Raw genomic sequence first — 15,645 nt, forward strand, 5'->3', positions numbered from 1 at the left:
GTGTGCAAATGATCGTTCCTTCCTAAGTGGAGTACTTTGCATTTGTCCTTCTTGAATTTCATCCTATTTACTTCAGACCATTTCTCCAGTTTGTCCAGATCATTTTAATCCTATCCTCCAAAGCACTTGCAACCCCTCCCAGCTTGGTATTGTCCACAAACTTTATAAGTGTACTCTCTATGCCATTATCTAAATCATTGATGAAGATATTGAACAGAACGGGACCCAGAACTGATCCTTGTGGACCGTTATCCCCTTTCCAGCATGACTGTGGACCACTGATAACTACTCTTTGAGAATGGTTTTCCAACCAGTTATGCACCCACCTTATAGTATCTCCATCTAGGTTTCAGAGTAGCAGATGTGTTAGTCTGTATTTGCAAAAAGAAAAGGAGTACTTGTGTCACCTTAGAGACTAACAAATTTATTTGAGCATAAGCTTTTGTGAGCTACAGCTCACTTCCATCTAGGTTGTCTTTCTCTAGTTTGTTTATGAAAAGGTCATGTGAAATGATACCAAAAGCCTTACTAAAGTTAAAATATACCACATCTACACCCCGTCCACAAGGCTTGTTACCCTGTCAACAAAAGCTATCAGCTTGGTTTGACATGATTTGTACTTGACAAATGCATGCTGACGGTTACTTATCACCTCATTATCTTCTAGGTGTTTGCAAATTGGTTGCTTAATTATTTGCTCCATTATGTTTCCGGGTACTGAAGTTAAGCTGACTGGTCTGCAATTCCCCAGTTGCAGTTACTTCCCTTTTTATAGATGGGCACTATATGGGCATCCTGTGTTCTGTGGCACAGGTTAGAGGGTTTCCTTTTGCTTTTCTACTCTTTTTGAAGGAATCCTGGGGATGAAATACACTATGAGAAACACCATTTAATTATACAATTTCCTAACATTAGCATTCCATGGTGATGTATCAACTCCATATTTTTATAATGAAGGAATCATGTATTTTTATGTGTGTGTGTGTGTTTATATAAGTCTCTCATCATACAAGGAATGGATGCTCAGCATTCCAAGTGGGGCCATTATCCATGCACCCTCTCACTGAGCACAATCGCCCCTCATTGTCTGAACTTAGAGCAGCCACAAGTTCCAACCTCCCACCAGCTCAGTAGTACTCACCTGTGGTATCTTACACAGACCTCTTAAAACCTGTGACCCCATTTTTTAAGGACCTATCTGTCTCCACTTTCTCCTATGGCTGTGACTCTGTAAGAGTATGACAGAAAGCCTAATGAGCGAATGGAACACAACCTTGGACTATACCAGGCTTCAGTTCAGGCACTAAACCAGTCTATGGTATGTCTATTTTATTTTAACCTTTGGAAATTGATGGGTTAGTCTCGTCCAAACATGAACTTATGGCTAGCTTTCCTCAGAGCCTCCTTGACCTCTTTGTTTTGCAGGCTGTAGATGAGGGGATTGACCAGGGGAGTCAGGATAGTGTAGATGACTGAGAGAACTTTCTTGAAGTCTCTCAGTGTGTTGATTGTTGGGAACATATAGGCAAACAATAGAGTTCCATAATACATGGTCACCACAATGAGGTGGGAGGAGCAAGTGGAAAATGCCTTTTGCCTCCCACTTGTGGAAGGGATTCTCAGGATGGTCACAATGATGAAGATGTAGGACATCAAGGTAATTAGGAATGGGACCAGTAAGAAAATCAAGCTGAGTGTGAAAGCCAACATTTCCATCAGGTGAGGATCATTACAGGAGAGATTTATCAGGGGAATAGGATCACAAAAGAAATGGTCAATAACATTGGGGCCACAGAAAGATAACTGGGATATCGGCAATATTATTATGCCAGTACACAGGAAGCCACCTGTCCAAGAGCCACCTATAAACTGGAGGCAAGACCTGCCACTCATACGGGCTGCATAGTGCATTGGATTGCATATTGCTAAATACCGATCATATGACATTACCGATAAGAGAAGGCATTCTGTAATAACTAGAGAAGAAAAGAAATAATACTGTGTGAGACACCCACTATATGAAATAGTTTTTGTCCCACTCAAGAGACCGTCCAGCATGCTGGGCAGGATGGTTGAAGTGTAGCAGGTCTCCAGGCAGGACAAGTTCCCAAGGAAGAAGTACATGGGGTTGTGAAGGTGGCGATAAACCACAATAAGCACCACAATGAGGATGTTCCCAGCCATGGTTGTAAAGTAGATCACTAGAAACAGCAGGAAAAGAAGGATTTGCAGTTCAGGGAGAGTGCCGAATCCCAGGAGGATGAATTCTGCAATGGATGTTTGATTTCCCTGTTCTGGATTCATCATAGGTTGTGTCTACGGGAAAGAAATTCACTCTGGGATATAAATGAAGAACATTCACTCAATAAAACATTAGCATTGTTTTCATTGTCCCCCAACTAGCTATTGAACAATAGCTAAGTAGAGAGTGGAGGCTAGGGGATGGGAAATGGGGAAAAAAACATCTCACTTGACCCCTGGGATAGATTTCATATCTGATCAGACTGCCGGTTAAACAAAACGTGAATCTCTCTGGAAACCTGTGTTGTAACTGGACAGATCACACCAAGCACCTAAGTACTGTGGTGATGGGTCTCATGTACAACCATACAGAAACACAGATAGATATTGGTTCAAACAGTCATACATTTCACTTCCTGGTCTATCAAAGCAGAACAGTGTCCTTTGACAGGCTGGAGTTCCACTGCTGAAACAGGTCAGGATTTTATATTTTAGGGGAAGCCACAACAAAGAAACAAACCAAGCAAATAAGGCTCGGAACTGTAGTGGCTGGGCGGCCAACTCCAGGTGAATTGCAATGGAAATGGACAGTCTAACGCTATTAGCGCCCTTTGAAAGTTTTTATCCTAAACAGGCAAATACCTGTCGTTCCCTAGGACAATATTTCATTGTCCTGCAGTGGGACACTCTACACGGAGACCCAAACTTCATTAAAAATAAACAAACAAACAAACAAAAATCCAGCTAGAAACCACCGTTTTAGGTAGACATTTATCCTCTATTGCAAGAAAAAACTCTCTTTATCAATTTCTAATTTTATACAATTTGCTATTTTCATATTATGATAGTGGTGTGGAACCCACATTTCCATTTCATCAACAATTCCATGATTTCAAATGTTGGTTTTCAGTCCAACTTTGTCTTTTTTCAAATGTATTTATCTATTTTTAATTTTATTTCTTGACTATTTTTTATTTTATATTACTTATGTTACTTTAAATATTTATTGTATTTTATTTGAATCCTATTTTATAATTTAAATTTATTTTATATTAGTTTATTTTTATATTTTATTTCATTTGATATTATTTTATAAAATATGTACAATAACATTTTTCCTAAACAAAATTTTGTAGAAATTGATATGTACCCATGGAACATTTTGATCTCAATGAACTGACATTTTCTGATGCAAAAATATTCCATTTGAAAAAAAAATCTGCTCTATTTCTTATCCTCTTCTTCTTTAACAGTGGTTAAAAATATTAATTCTCTCTCTCCCCCATCTTTTTGTTAGGAATGACAGATGAGAGAGCCACAATCTCTCTTGCCATTACTAATCCTTAGAGAAAGAAGGTGGGTGAGGTAATATCTTTTATTGGACCAATTTACTAATCTTTATTAACTGCTAAGTAAGGACCTGATTCTGTGTACAGCTATGCACAGAGTTAATTTTACAAATCGGGAATAATTCTGTTTGGTCTGAGCCTTCTCTCGGTGAAGTCAAAGATAAAATCTCCACTGACTTCAAGGATGGGGCCCATTGATTTCCTTGAGCCTTCTTTGACACTTATAGCTCCGCAGGATTTGATTTCAGTCAATAGATATTGGTAAACGTCAATATCAGCTGAGACACTGAAATCAACAACAGGAAAGATCAGTAACAGTCGATATTAGTCCAGCCTCCTGCTGCGCCTTACACCTGCAGGGTTGGGTGTCACTGGCCCTGCAGCTGTGCAAGAGCCCTCTGCACCCAGCTGTCACATGAGTGACACGCTCACAGCCCTGGCCATGGATCTCTGCTCCACTGGGCCAGAGCAGCCGCCTTCCCTGCCCCTTTCACTTTGGTGTCTTGAACCCCTCAGCTGGCAGAAAGTGAACTGTATCCCTCCTGTCACTGCTGGGAGCCCCCCGCATCCCCACTGCCCTAACCCTGACCCCAACCTACCACCACTGCATTTCCTGCAACTGTAATAATTGAAATAGTGAAAAATTGGGAATAATCGTAAAGGTAAAAATCCCAATATTAATCATCAAAAGGGCAAAAGAAAAAGAAAAGCAAATTCTGCCAAGCCTACTTATAGCCAATGTCTGTACCCTGAGCTCTGAGCACAGCAGCAAATATCAGCTCTGTTTTACCCACCTCATCTCACTAATGCTCTCAACACCCCAGTGAGGGGAGAGCTGCCATCAAGGGCACAGTCCTGTATGTAGTATGGAGGGAAGCTCAAAGAGGAATGAAGGATGTGCCAGTGTTTGAAGAGCTCACTTTGGACTTGAGAGATGTTGGTTCAATTCCCTGCTTCTTCACAAACTCCTTGTGTGACTTTCAGGCCAGATTTCCAAATGCCGGTAGGTACGTAGAAGTGCACACAGATGCCTGAGTAGGTGTGGTACCTAACGCCCATCGATTAAATATCCCACTAGGGGTGTCTGTGTCTTTAGGTGCTGAAACACCTCTATAAATCTGTCCCTCTGGGTGTAAGGTCCCCGTCTGTAAAGCTGGGATAATAGCACCTCACGGGGTGATGGGAGGATAGATACATTAAAAACAGTGAGGTGCCCAGATACCATGGTGATGGGGGCCATACAAGGAGCTAGGATAGCAGTGACCTGAGAGATATTTTCTTTTTCCAAATTCAGTCATATTGCTTTGGGTAGAGAGTTTAAAGAGAGATCATTGTGAAATTCCCCTTAGATAACTAATTTCATGGGAATCCAACAAACTTACATTGCTTCAAAAACCTCAAGAGTCAAAGAGTGGGCAGGAAAAGGTAGATTTACCTCTAAGACGGGTGAGTCACAAACTTGAATCTGATGTCACCTCCTCACGCAGCATTCCGGGGACCAGGATCCAGCTTATTCAGTCCATCTTCTCTCTCCACCACATTCATATACTTCCATGTGCACAGTACATAGAACATCCATCAAAGCTACCGTGCCTCTGTTATGTCTGGTAACATGTCCTGTGCATCACACCCTGCGCCAAATGGGGAATGTCTTCTCTGATTCATTATATATCCTTTTGTGGGAAGGTGCAGTCTCCCGAGGCACGACTGCTGTGGGGAACGTAACGGATAAGGAAAAGTTAGTGTTTCATTTTTTTCTAGGCGATGTCAGCAAAGTCAAACTTCTAGTCTCAAAGGGAAAGTCATGGAGAGAGAAAACACTTTTCATCCTTAAACAAATTTCTGTTTCCTGAGTGAATGTTATTTTGATTGTGAAGTAATAACTAATTAATTCTAGGTTTCAGAGTAGCAGCCGTGTTAGTCTGTATCCCTCAAAAAGAAAAGGAGGACTTGTGGCACCATTAGAGACTAACAAATTTATTAGAGCATAAGCTTTCGTGAGCTACAGCTCACTTCATTGGATGCATTCAGTGGAAAATATAGTAGGAAGATTTTATATACACAGAGAACATGAAACAATGGGTGTTACCATACAGACTGTAACAAGAGTGACCAGGAAAGGTGAGCTATTACCAGCAGGAGAGTGGGAGGAGGTGGGGAAGGACCTTTTGTAGCGATAATCAAGGTGGGCCATTTCCAGCACTTTACAAGAACAGTAGGAGGGGAAATAAACAAGGAGAAATAGTTTTACTTTGTGTAATGACACGTCCACTCCCAGTCTTTATTCAAGCCTAAGTGAATTGTATCCAGTTTGCAAATTAATTCCAATTCAGCAGTCTCTTGTTGGAGTCTGTTTTTGAAGTTTTTTTTGTTGAAGAATTGCCACTTTTAGGTCTGTAATCCAGTGACCAAAGAGATTGAAGTGTTCTCCGACTGGTTTTTGAATGTTACAATTCTTGACGTCTGATTTGTGTCCATTTATTCTTTTACGTAGAGACTGTCCAGTTTCGCCAATGTACACGGCAGAGGGGCATTGCTGGCACATGATGGCATAGATCACATTGGTAGATGTGCAGGTGAACGAGCCTCTGATAGTGTGGCTGATGTTATTAGGCCCTGTGATGGTGTCCCCTGAATAGATATGTGGGCACAGTTGGCAACGGGCTGAGGAATAAAGTTCATGGCTGAGATTGCCAGAGCTGCCTAAGTGATTTATTTCAGAGTAGCAGACATGTTAGTCTCTATCTGCAAAAAGAAAAGAAGTACTCGTGGCACCTTAGAGACTAACAAATTTATTTGAGCATAAACTTTCGTGAGCTACAGCTCACTTCATCAGATGCATCGATGAAGTGAGCTGTAGCTCACGAAAGTTTGTGCTCAAATAAATTTGTTAGTCTCTAAGGTGCCACAAGTCCTCCTTTTCTAAGTGATTTAGACACCAATGTCGCATTCAATTCCCTTAAGCAGCTTTGAAAATCTCAAGATAGTTAGCTGAGCTTGCACTTTCTCCAAAGAAACCTCCTGTTGCCTTCAATAGCAGCCACACTTGTACCCAGTCCCCCTCCAATAACATTGGATAATCAGTTCAGGTAACATTTTCAAAAGTGTCTAAGCGATTTAGGTGCCTAAATCCTATTTTCAAAAGTGTCTTAATTACCAAGGCTTAGCAGCCGAAGTCTCACTGAAAGTCAACAGGACAGGCTCCTAAGTCACTTTTGATGTTAGCTTATGTGTCTTTCATAATGTTACCCGATTGAAACTCAGATAAAATGCAGGTAGAACAAGGTGCTTTACATATTTAGGCTGGGATTTTAAAAGGGGGGTAATGTATACAATATACAGCAAAATCCCACTGAATTCCTGTGAGAATTTGGAAAATTACTTTCGGCTTCTTGGAAAAGCCCAGAGCACCCAAGCATTGAGGTTATAACCTGAGATTATAAAGTACAAACAAGTTCTTCCCAAATCCCTGACAAGTTTCAGGATCATGTGGATCTTCAGTGCCACAGGAATTGTACAAATTAGATAATCTTGTACCAGAACTATAGGCCTCTGATTGGTCTACTGGAGTGTTTGATAAGCAACCAAACAGTACAGATTCTGTCCTGTAGAAGACAGTGTTATACATTCACACTAGCCAATTCATTGTCCAATTGGGTACAGTCAATATAATCATTTCAGTGTGGGACCCACAGTCAAATCCCTGCTCCACATTAGAGGGGGGTGGGGACTGAACCTGGGTCTCCAACACCCTGTTGAGTGCCCCCCACCCCCCTTAGGGTTCCCAGCTGAAAATCGCAAACAGAGATAATGCCTAACTCTAGGGGAGAGATGGGGGTAAGGCAACTCTCTTCTAACCGGCTATTCTGCTTGGCTAGATGAGGTAACTCCTTGCTCTGCATGCTGGCCTCTGGGGATCCCTTTCTTAGCCGCCTACTTCTCCCCATGCACCGTATAGGGAGCCTGGCTGCCAAACTCAGGGCTGAGGTTTCTACTGGCTGGTATGGCGCTAAAGTTGAGTCATTGCAACGCTTAAGTCCCTTTGTGGATCTAGCCCTAAGTTATTTCAGTGTATGGAATTCACCAAGATATCATTTACTCACATTCAGCAAGTAAAATACAGTTCAATTTTATTCTGACTAACAGTACTGGTATTGATTCCTCTTAGACTTTCAAATCTTTATACATCCTCAAGAGTTATAAGCGCAGATCACCAAAAATGGAGGGAGAAACAAGGGCCACACAGCATCAGAGTATTACACAGTAAATCAAGTTTCAGAGTAACAGCCATGTTAGTCTGTATTCGCAAAAAGAAAAGGAGTACTTCGTGAGCTTAACAGCTCACTTCATCGGATGCATACTGTGGAAAGTACAGAAGACCTTTTTATACATACAAACCATGAAAAAATGGGTGTTTACTACTACAAAAGGTTTTCTCTCTCCCCAAACCCACTCTCCTGTTGGTAATAGCTTATCTAAAGTGATCATTCTCCTTACAATGTGTATGATAATCATGGTGGGCCATTTCCAGCTCAAATCCAGGGTTTTTCAAGAACGTCTGGGGGAGGGAGGGTAGGAAAAAACAAGGGGAAATAGGTTACCTTGCATAATGACTTAGCCACTCCCAGTCTCTATTCAAGCCTAAGTTAACTGTATCCAATTTGCAAATGAATTCCAATTCAACAGTCTCTCGCTGGAGTCTGGATTTGAAGTTTTTCTGTTGTAATATCGCAACTTTCATGTCTGTAATCGCGTGACCAGAGAGATTCAAGTGTTCTCCGACTCGTTTATGAATAAAAGAAAAAGGAGTACTTGTGGCACCTTAGAGACTAACCAATTTCTTTGAGCATAAGCTTTCATGAGCTACAGCTCACTTCATTGGATGCATATTGTGGAAAGTGTAGAAGATCTTATTATACACACACAAAGCATGAATATATATAATATATATATATATATATAATAAGATCTTCTACACTTTCCACAGTATGCATCTGATGAAGCGAGCTGTAGCTCACGAAAGCTTATGCTCAAATAAATTGGTTAGTCTCTAAGGTGCCACAAGTACTCTTTTTCTTTTTGCGAATACAGACTAACACGGCTGTTACTCTGAAATCTGGTTTATGAATGTTATAATTCTTGACATCTGATTTGTGTCCATTTATTCTTTTACGTAGAGACTGTCCAGTTTGACCAATGTACATGGCAGAGGGGCATTGCTGGCACATGATGGCATATCTCACATTGGTGGATGTGCAGGTGAATGAGCCTCTGATAGTGTGGCTGATGTTATTAGGCCCTGTGATGGTGTCCCCTGAATAGATATGTGGGCACAGTTGGCAACGGGCTCTGTTGCAAGGATAGGTTCCTGGGTTAGTGGTTGTGTTGTATGTGGTTGCTGGTGAGTATTTGCTTCAGGTTGGGGGGCTGTCTGTAAGCAAGGACTGGCCTGTCTCCCAAGATTTGTGAGAGTGTTGGGTCATCCTTCAGGATAGGTTGTAGATCCTTAATAATGCATTGGAGGGGTATTAGTTGGGGGTTGAAGGTGACAGCTAGTGGTGTTCTGTTATTTTCTTTGTTAGGCCTGTCCTGTAGTAGGTGACTTCTGGGAACTCTTCTGGCTCTATCAATCTGTTTCTTCACTTCTGCAGGTGGGTATTGTAGTTGTAAGAATGCTTGATAGAGATCTTGTAGGTGTTTGTCTCTGTCTGAGGGGTTGGAGCAAATGCGGCTGTACCGCAGAACTTGGCTGTAGACAATGGATGGTGTGGTGTGGTCAGGGTGAAAGCTGGAGGCATGTAGGTAGGAACAGTGGTCAGCAGGTTTCCGGTATAGGGTGGTGTTTATGTGACCATCGTTTATTAGCACTGTAGTGTCCAGGAAGTGGATCTCTTGTGTGGGCTGGTCCAGGCTCAAGTTGATGGTGGGGTGGAAATTGTTGAAATCCCGGTGGAATTCTTCAAGGACCTCCTTCCTGTGGGTCCATATGATGAAGATGTCATCAGTGTAGTGCAAGTAGAAGAGGGGCACTAGGGGACGAGAGCTGAGGAAGCGTTGTTCTAAGTCAGCCATAAAAATGTGGGCATACTGTGGGGCCATGCGGGTACCCATAGCAGTGCCGCTGATTTGAAGGTATACCTTGTCCCCAAATGTAAAATAGTTATGGGTAAGGACAAAGTCAGAAAGTTCAGCCACCAGGTTAGCCGTGACATTATCGGGGATAGTGTTCTTGACGGCTTGTAGTCCATCTTTGTGTGGAATGTTGGTGTAGAGGGCTTCTACATCCATAGTGGCCAGGATGGTGTTATCAGGAAGATAACTGATGGATTGTAGTTTCCTCAGGAAGTCAGTGGTGTCTCGAAGGTAGCTGGGAGTGCTGGTAGCGTAAGGCCTGAGGAGGGAGTCTACATAGCCAGACAATCCTGCTGTCAGGGTGCCAATGCCTGAGATGATGGGGCGCCCAGGATTTCCAGGTTTATGGATCTTGGGTAGTAGCCTCAGAAACAACTCTGACATCATAATCAAAAAGGCTGACAAAGGAGGTGCTGTTGTCATCATGAATAGGTCGGAATATGAACAAGAAGCTGCTCGGCAGCTCTCCAACACCACTTTCTACAAGCCATTATCCTCTGATCCCACTGAGAGTTACCAAAAGAAACTACAGCATTTGCTCAAGAAACTCCCTGAAAAAGCACAAGTTCAAATCCGCACAGACACACCCCTGGAACCCCGACCTGGGATATTCTATTTACTACCCAAGATCCATAAACATGGAAATCCTGGGTGCCCCATCATCTCAGGCATTGGCACCCTGATAGCAGGATTGTCTGGCTGTGTAGACTCCCTCCTCAGGCCCTACGCTACCAGCACTCCCAGCTACCTTCGAGACACCACTGACTTCCTGAGGAAACTACAGTTCATCAGTGATCTTCCTGATAACACCATCCTGGCCACTATGGATGTAGAAGCCCTCTACACCAACATTCCACACAAAGATGGACTACAAGCCGTCAAGAACACTATCCCCGATAATGTCACGGCTAACCTGGTGGCTGAACTTTCTGACTTTGTCCTTACCCATAACTATTTTACATTTGGGGACAAGGTATACCTTCAAATCAGTGGCACTGCTATGGGTACCCGCATGGCCTCACAGTGTGCCAACATTTTTATGGCTGACTTAGAACAACGCTTCCTCACCTCTCGTCCCCTAATGCCCCTACTCTACTTGTGCTATATTGATGACATCTTCATCATCTGGACCCATGGAAAAGAAGCCCTTGAGGAATTCCACCATGATTTCAACAATTTCCATCCCACCATCAACCTCAGCCTGGTCCAGTCCACACAAGAGATCCACTTCCTGGACGCTACAGTGCTAATAAACGATGGTCATATAAACACCACCATATACCGGAAACCTACTGACCGCTATTCCTACCTACATGCCTCCAGCTTTCACCCTGACCACACCACACGATCCATTGTCTACAGCCAAGCTCTGCGATACAACCGCATTTGCTCCAACCCCTCAGACAGAGACAAACACCTACAAGATCTCTATCAAGCATTCTTACAACTACAATACCTACCTGCGGAAGTGAATAAACAGTACAGCATCCCCTTTGTCATCAGTTGCCTTGTTTGCCATCCAATGGCTCTTACAGTGAATAAATGCCTGTTTCTCAAACCTTACCTTCTGCTTGTGGGGTCAGTATTTTGTGGCCAGTAGAAGGCACAGGAGGTGAACCAATGGGAATGAGGAGGCTTTACCCTCTCAGGTGCTGAAGGATGGAATACTGATAGGACCCTGGAGCATGATGTGGGACATCTGCATTCAATTTCCAGCTCAACCACAGATTTCCTGCATGGATTTGGGCATATCCCGTAATCTGCCTTGTGCCTCTGCAATACGGGGATATTAAGTCCCTACCTCCTGGGAGTATTGTGAGGAGTCCTGTCATTTTATTTTTGTGATTCATTTTTTATTAATTTTCAAAAAGAAATTAACAAGAACAAGTGTTTCAACCTGTACATGTTACCCAACAGTGCATATTTTACAGGCTAGTTAAAAATGCAATTATGCAACTTTACAACTTGCCAGAGATTCAAGACTAGACAGTACTAAATCAGACAAACATTGCAAGAGAGGAAGGGGGTAACAACCATTTAAAAAAGACACAAATTAGCAAAAAATGTAAGTTGGGAACGGGAGCAGGAAGTAGGAGGGAGAAAGCAGAGAGGTCCTGTGGAATGGAAGTCAGGCATTATTTCAGCATTCTTTATTCAAAAGTATCAACAAAGAGGGTCCATATTTCTTCAAATTGGTATAATTTCTCCCCATATCAACAAACTCTTCTTTCTTGAGGTGTCCCATTGTTAATGACCAGGAGGTGCTCAGTTAATATGTTGGTGACAGCCCTGACATACACCTAGATAGGATGATGTTAACTGATCATTTCCCAGCATTGAACACACAACAGATTATGAAAATTCTATGTACTCTGAAAAATCCTGATGTCTCAAGTGGGGGGTGAGGCACCCAAAATAAATATATACTTTCAAATATTTTGTCATTCAACTGGGATTTTCAAGGGACCTAAGGGAGTTAGGTAACACAATCCCATTGAAATTTGGATGCCTAACCCTCTTAGGATCCTTTGATAATCCCAGTCTAAATTGTTTTTTTTATTTTATATTCTTAATTGGGCTTAGTGTATGGGATTGCCTAACTCAAACCAAGTGTAATACAGTTCAATTTTATTCTGAATATAAAGATCCTGGTATTGATTGATCTCACATTTCAGATATTTGCACATACACAAATATTATAGCATCTCATTCCCAAAGACCTAGCCAGAACTAGGGACCACCCAGAATCTGTCTTTGCAACACAATAAATCAGCTCTGAGTTTCAGCATTTTCTCTTAATACAATAAGAAAAAAAAACACCCTTGTGATTTCTAAATTCTTGTAAAATCTACACATATATTGACAATTTTTCTCAGGGCCTCCTTCAACTCTCCAGAAAAACTGAGGAGTCCTTGTGGCACCTCAGACACTAACAAATGTAAGTCTCTAAGGTGCCACAAAGACTCCTTGTTGATTTTGCTGATGCAGACTAACACAGCTACCACTCTGAAACCTTCACCTCTCTGTTTCTCAGGCTGCATATGAAGGGATTGGCCATAGGAGTTGTGTAAATTGTGTAATATAACATAGTAACATAGAATTGTGTAAAAGCCAGAGAACACTTTGTTTAGGCCTCTTAGTGTGTTGGTTTTTGGTAGCATGTAGACAATGATTAGGGTTCCATAGAAAATTGTCACCACGATGAGGTGAGAGGAGCAGGTGGAAAAGGCCTTTTGCCTCCCGACGGTGGAGGGATTCTCAGAATGGTGAAGATGATACACATGTAGGAGGTCACGGTTAAAACAAATGGGGGCAGAGTGAATATAGCAGCCACAATGGTATTGGCAAGCTCCGTCCGGTTGGTGTCACTGCAGTAGTGATTTATTATTTCTGTGGATTCACAGTAGAAATGATCAAGTTCATTGGGGCCACAGAAAGTTAATTGTAACATAAGAACTATTACTATGGTCATAGCCAGAAATCTATTTATTCAAGACCCAGCTGCTAGCTGCAGGCAGAACCTGCCATTCATGAGGGCTGCATAATGAAGCAGTTTGCATATCGCTATATACCGATCATAAGACATCACTGCTAGCAGACAGCATTCTGCATCTACTAAAACTTAACAAAATAAAATTGTGTCATACAGCCACTGACAGAAATGGTTTTGTCCCCAATCAGGAGACTGGCCAGAATCCTGGGCAGGATGGTCGAGGTGTAGCAGGTTTCCAAGCAGGACAAGTTCCCCAGGAAGAAGTACGCGGGGGTGTGAAAGTGCCAATCAGACAGAACAAGAGCAATGTTGAAGATGTTCCCAGCCAAGGTCAGAAGGTAGATCACTAGAAACAGCAGAAAAAGAAGGGTCAGCAGTTCAGGGAGATCCCCGAATCCCAGGAGGATGAATTCTGTGATGGATATTTGATTCCTCCCTTCTGTGTTTGCCATAGGGTGTATCTAGGAAGAATAAAAACTGAAGAAGAGAAAAACACTTCTTGGCGATAACTGGAGAAAACAGACTTAAGCTTTAATTCAGCAAAGAAGAAGTTGGGGGAAAGGAAACCCCATGCTCTGATAATGGAGTTGCGGGAATAGAGCTGGCTTCCATGTTGACTCTTTGGATATATTATGGATAAGTTTTATGTAGCAGATTCAACAATATGTCAACCTCTCTCAAATTAGACCAAGAACTCAGTTGCTATATTGATGGGCCTGAGACCACACTAATGGGCAGCCATTTAGACACACATCGTTTGATTCATGTCATCTCATGTCTCTTCTCATGACAAAGTTTATCCAAATGTGTGTTACTGTTACTTCTTAAGTAATCAGCTGTATATCCATCTATCTATCTCCCACGTCTATAGAATGGGTGCTATGGGTCTGCAGGCTACAGCGTCCCTGTTTCACCAGCTGTATTTATCTTCAGCAGCTACAATTGGCTTTGTTCCCTTCAATGGAATCCTCTCGGGAACACTGTGACCAAAGTGAACCTCTAGTGACTCAGGATGGACTCTTCAAAAACAGGTGTGATCAATTGGTTCACAGAAACATAGTTAGCAGAGGGAAACAGGGTTAAAACAATAAAATCCTATGCACATATTGTCTTATCGAAACACTGCCTTTCCTTGCCAGTTGAAGCAGGTTCCACTTAACCCAGGTACACCCCCAAGAACAATGAGGCAGATTTCCCCCTGCAGTCACGGCCTCTGGACAGTCTGACACCCCAGTCAGAATCTCTCCCCACTTATTCATAGATTCATAAATTCCAAGGCCAGAAAGGGTCCCTGGGATCATCTAGTCTGAACCGCTGTGTAACACAGGCTGTGAGACTTCCCTGAATTAATTCCTGTTTGAACTAGAGCAGACCCTTGAGAAAAAAAATACCCGATCTAGATTTAAAAATTTCCACTGATGGGAAATCCACCATGACTCTTTGGTAAATTGTTCCAATGGTTAATTACCCTCACTGATAAAAACTGTGCCTTATTTCCAGTATTAATTGTCTAGCTTCAATTTCCAGCCATTGGATCTTGTTCTACCTTTCTCTGCTAGGTTGAAGAGCCCTCCATCATCACATTTCTGTTCCCCACATGGTTGCTTACAGATTGTGATTAGTCCACCCCTTAACCTTCTCCTTGTTCAGCTGAACAGATAGACTCAAGGAGTTCAATCACAAATAGGCAGGTTTTTGAATCCTTTAGTCATCCTCATGGCTCTTCGCTGAACCCTCTCCAGTTTTTCAACATCCTTCATGAATTGTGGGCACCACAACTGGACACAGAATTCCAGCAGTGGTCACACCAGGGCCAAATTCAGAGGTAAAATAGCCTCTTTACTCTAGATTACCCTGTTTATATATCCAAGCATCACATTAACCCTTTGAGCCACAGGCTGTTTTTTTTATCCACTTCAAAGTCCTTTAGTTCAGGGTTCCTGCCCAAAGGTCCCCTGGGGGGTTGAGAAGGGCATCTGAACCTGACTACACTGGTTCATGCAGTATAGTAGCTAAAAGCTTGTCTCTCTCACTAACAGAAGTTGGTTCAATAAAAGATATTACCTCACCCATCTTATCTCTCTAGTAAACTGGTTCATGCATTTCCCCCAAGGGACTTTTCCTAGGATTGTCCTTTTGAGCACCGCACCATTGAGATCTGTCTACATCTACCACGTGTGGGTTCCTGCAGAATATAACCCTTATCTACCTTTGAGCAAGCCACCCAAAGTGGCTGTAAGTATCAGCAGGACTTGAACCTGTAGCGTTACCAGGTAACTAATAGCTCCACGCAGCCACCTGCCAGCAGCTGCAGCTGATTTATTCCCTGCGGCCCACAATCTGCAGTGGTTGGGTGCCACAGTAAGCTTCACCTCGAGTGATCGGACTGACAGTGGTCTTGACTCCCATATGTGCCCATGGGGCGCACCA

At 42.5% G+C, this 15,645-nt stretch overlaps 1 protein-coding gene across 1 annotated transcript; it reads right to left on the reverse strand.

Annotated features, from left to right (window-relative positions):
* Window positions 1–1,356: 1,356 nt before the first annotated feature.
* On the reverse strand, window positions 1,357–15,288 carry LOC140898153 (olfactory receptor 11A1-like). The gene is made up of 3 exons (XM_073311591.1): window positions 15,285–15,288; window positions 13,380–13,561; window positions 1,357–2,316 (listed from the first exon to the last, which is right to left on the reverse strand). Exons 1-3 carry the CDS (start codon window positions 15,286–15,288, stop codon window positions 1,357–1,359), a joined length of 1,146 nt encoding a protein of 381 aa, XP_073167692.1.
* Between the last annotated feature and the right edge of the window lie 357 nt (window positions 15,289–15,645).

The sequence above is a fragment of the Lepidochelys kempii genome, chromosome 14 (genome assembly GCF_965140265.1).
Source record: "Lepidochelys kempii isolate rLepKem1 chromosome 14, rLepKem1.hap2, whole genome shotgun sequence".
NCBI lineage: Eukaryota > Metazoa > Chordata > Testudines > Cheloniidae > Lepidochelys > Lepidochelys kempii.